Source organism: Condylura cristata, unplaced genomic scaffold (genome assembly GCF_000260355.1).
Source record: "Condylura cristata isolate star-nosed mole 26May11 unplaced genomic scaffold, ConCri1.0 scaffold00004, whole genome shotgun sequence".
Classification (NCBI taxonomy): Eukaryota; Metazoa; Chordata; class Mammalia; order Eulipotyphla; family Talpidae; genus Condylura; species Condylura cristata.
Window position 1 is genome coordinate 37,510,640 of NW_004567105.1, and position 1,658 is coordinate 37,512,297.

The window sequence follows — 1,658 nt, forward strand, 5'->3', positions numbered from 1 at the left end:
TAGCCAAATTCAGGGTACCTCCAGGATGGAACAACCCCATTTCACACACCCCCACTTAGCTCCTCCCTCAACACAGAGGTTTGCCCAGAGGTCAGTGGCTTTAAAGACTGGTGCCCTTCATAGGCCCAGAGGGTCCAAAAGTGCCCCCCTGCTTCAGGGCAGCCCCTGCCCAGTCCCAGGCCCCAAGACCAGCACCCGACACTAGGATGCGGTTTGGGTTCTGTATGTCTCATTAAGGCCCATTATTTCCTGGCTTTTTCATGAAAACAAGAACAAATACAAAAGATTAACTAAGGCAACCATCACTAAACCTTGGCGATTAGGGCTATTGGAACTTTGGGTGGAGGGGCGTGATGTTGATAGCATACATTTGGAGAAGTGTGAACTGATTCTTTTAAAATAGACAGCTCCGCTGTATCCTGGGCGTCAGATGGCGTAGCCTAGAATTTGAGTGCACGAGGGTATCGGAGGTCAGACAATGGCCAAGAATAAAGTAAGAGGACCGAAGTCTAGGAATGTATTTCACATAGCCAGTCAGAAAAATTTTAAGGCTAAAAACAAAGCAAAACCAGTGATGACTAATCTGAAGAAGATAAACATTGTTAATGATGAAAAAGTTCACAGAGTGAATAAAGCTTTTGTAGATATACAAAAGGAACTTCTACATTTCTCAAAAGGCCTTTCTCTTGAACCTCTGCAGAAACAGCTGACTCCTCCTCAGCAGTGTCATGAAAATGAACCAGTTAATGTTGACGAAGCTACAAGATTAATGGCTCAGTTGTAATATACTGGTAATGCATTAAATTTTAAAAAAAGAAAGAAAAAAAAATAGACAGCTCCAAAAAACATCCCTACCTCAATAAAAAAATAAATAAATAAAATAAGTAAACAACAACAATACTGGTTACTTGTCAGAATGATCTGTAAAGGGATTTTTTTTTTTAATGCAAATATCTGGGCCTTACCTCAGACCTTGCAATTTAGAGTCTCCTCTCCTCAATCTGTGACTTTTTAAATCTCTCCAGTGATTCTGCTACCGAGCCTGGATTTAGGAACCAAGCCACTAATCCACTACATCAGTTTTTCTTCCTCAGTATAAATTGGAAACAAAATTTATTGGATCCTGCTTGTGTTACTGTATGCTTGTATGTGTATGTATGTATGTGTGTGTTACTGTTTGCTTTGTTTTGTTAATAGTTCTGCCTTCTCATGCTTCCATATAGAGCAGGATCACCCCAACTTCTCCCACCTCACATGGCCCCTCCACCACCCTCTCTGGGACATCCGGACACTTGGCTCTCCCACAGGAGGCTTGTGTTCTTTTAGGTTACTGACCATCACAAGAGGTACGCCTGGCCCCTGACTAAAGGACAAGCTGGCTCCCTGGACTCCCAGATAATAAGGAGAATGGAGCAACTCAAGCTCTTTTTCAACTCCCACTGCCAGCCACTATGGCCACCACCTGTGGCTTTGCTTTCTGCCCAGGTTTCATTACATACACGTGATAATAGTTACTGCAAAAAGTACTTGGGAGTGTAAGCGCACGTACCTGTATTGATGGACACCTGGGCTGAGAAGTCAGAGAAAGAGGAGAGGAGACAATCCAAGAGAAGCAAGGAGAAAGAGCAGGGATTGTGGAGCTCACCGGGACTGGGAGG

General features: G+C 43.5%; 1 protein-coding gene across 1 annotated transcript; it reads left to right on the forward strand.

Annotated features, from left to right (window-relative positions):
* The first annotated feature begins 418 nt into the window (after positions 1–418).
* On the forward strand, positions 419–817 carry LOC101624462 (uncharacterized protein C8orf59 homolog). The gene has a single exon (XM_004675940.2). It carries the CDS (start codon positions 479–481, stop codon positions 782–784), a length of 306 nt encoding a protein of 101 aa, XP_004675997.1. The 5' UTR covers positions 419–478; the 3' UTR covers positions 785–817.
* The last annotated feature ends 841 nt before the right edge of the window (positions 818–1,658 follow it).

Coding starts and splice junctions, on each gene's coding strand:
- LOC101624462 (XM_004675940.2), top strand. CDS start 479: ATGGCCAAGAATAAAGTAAGAGGACCGAAGTCTAGGAATGTATTTCAC.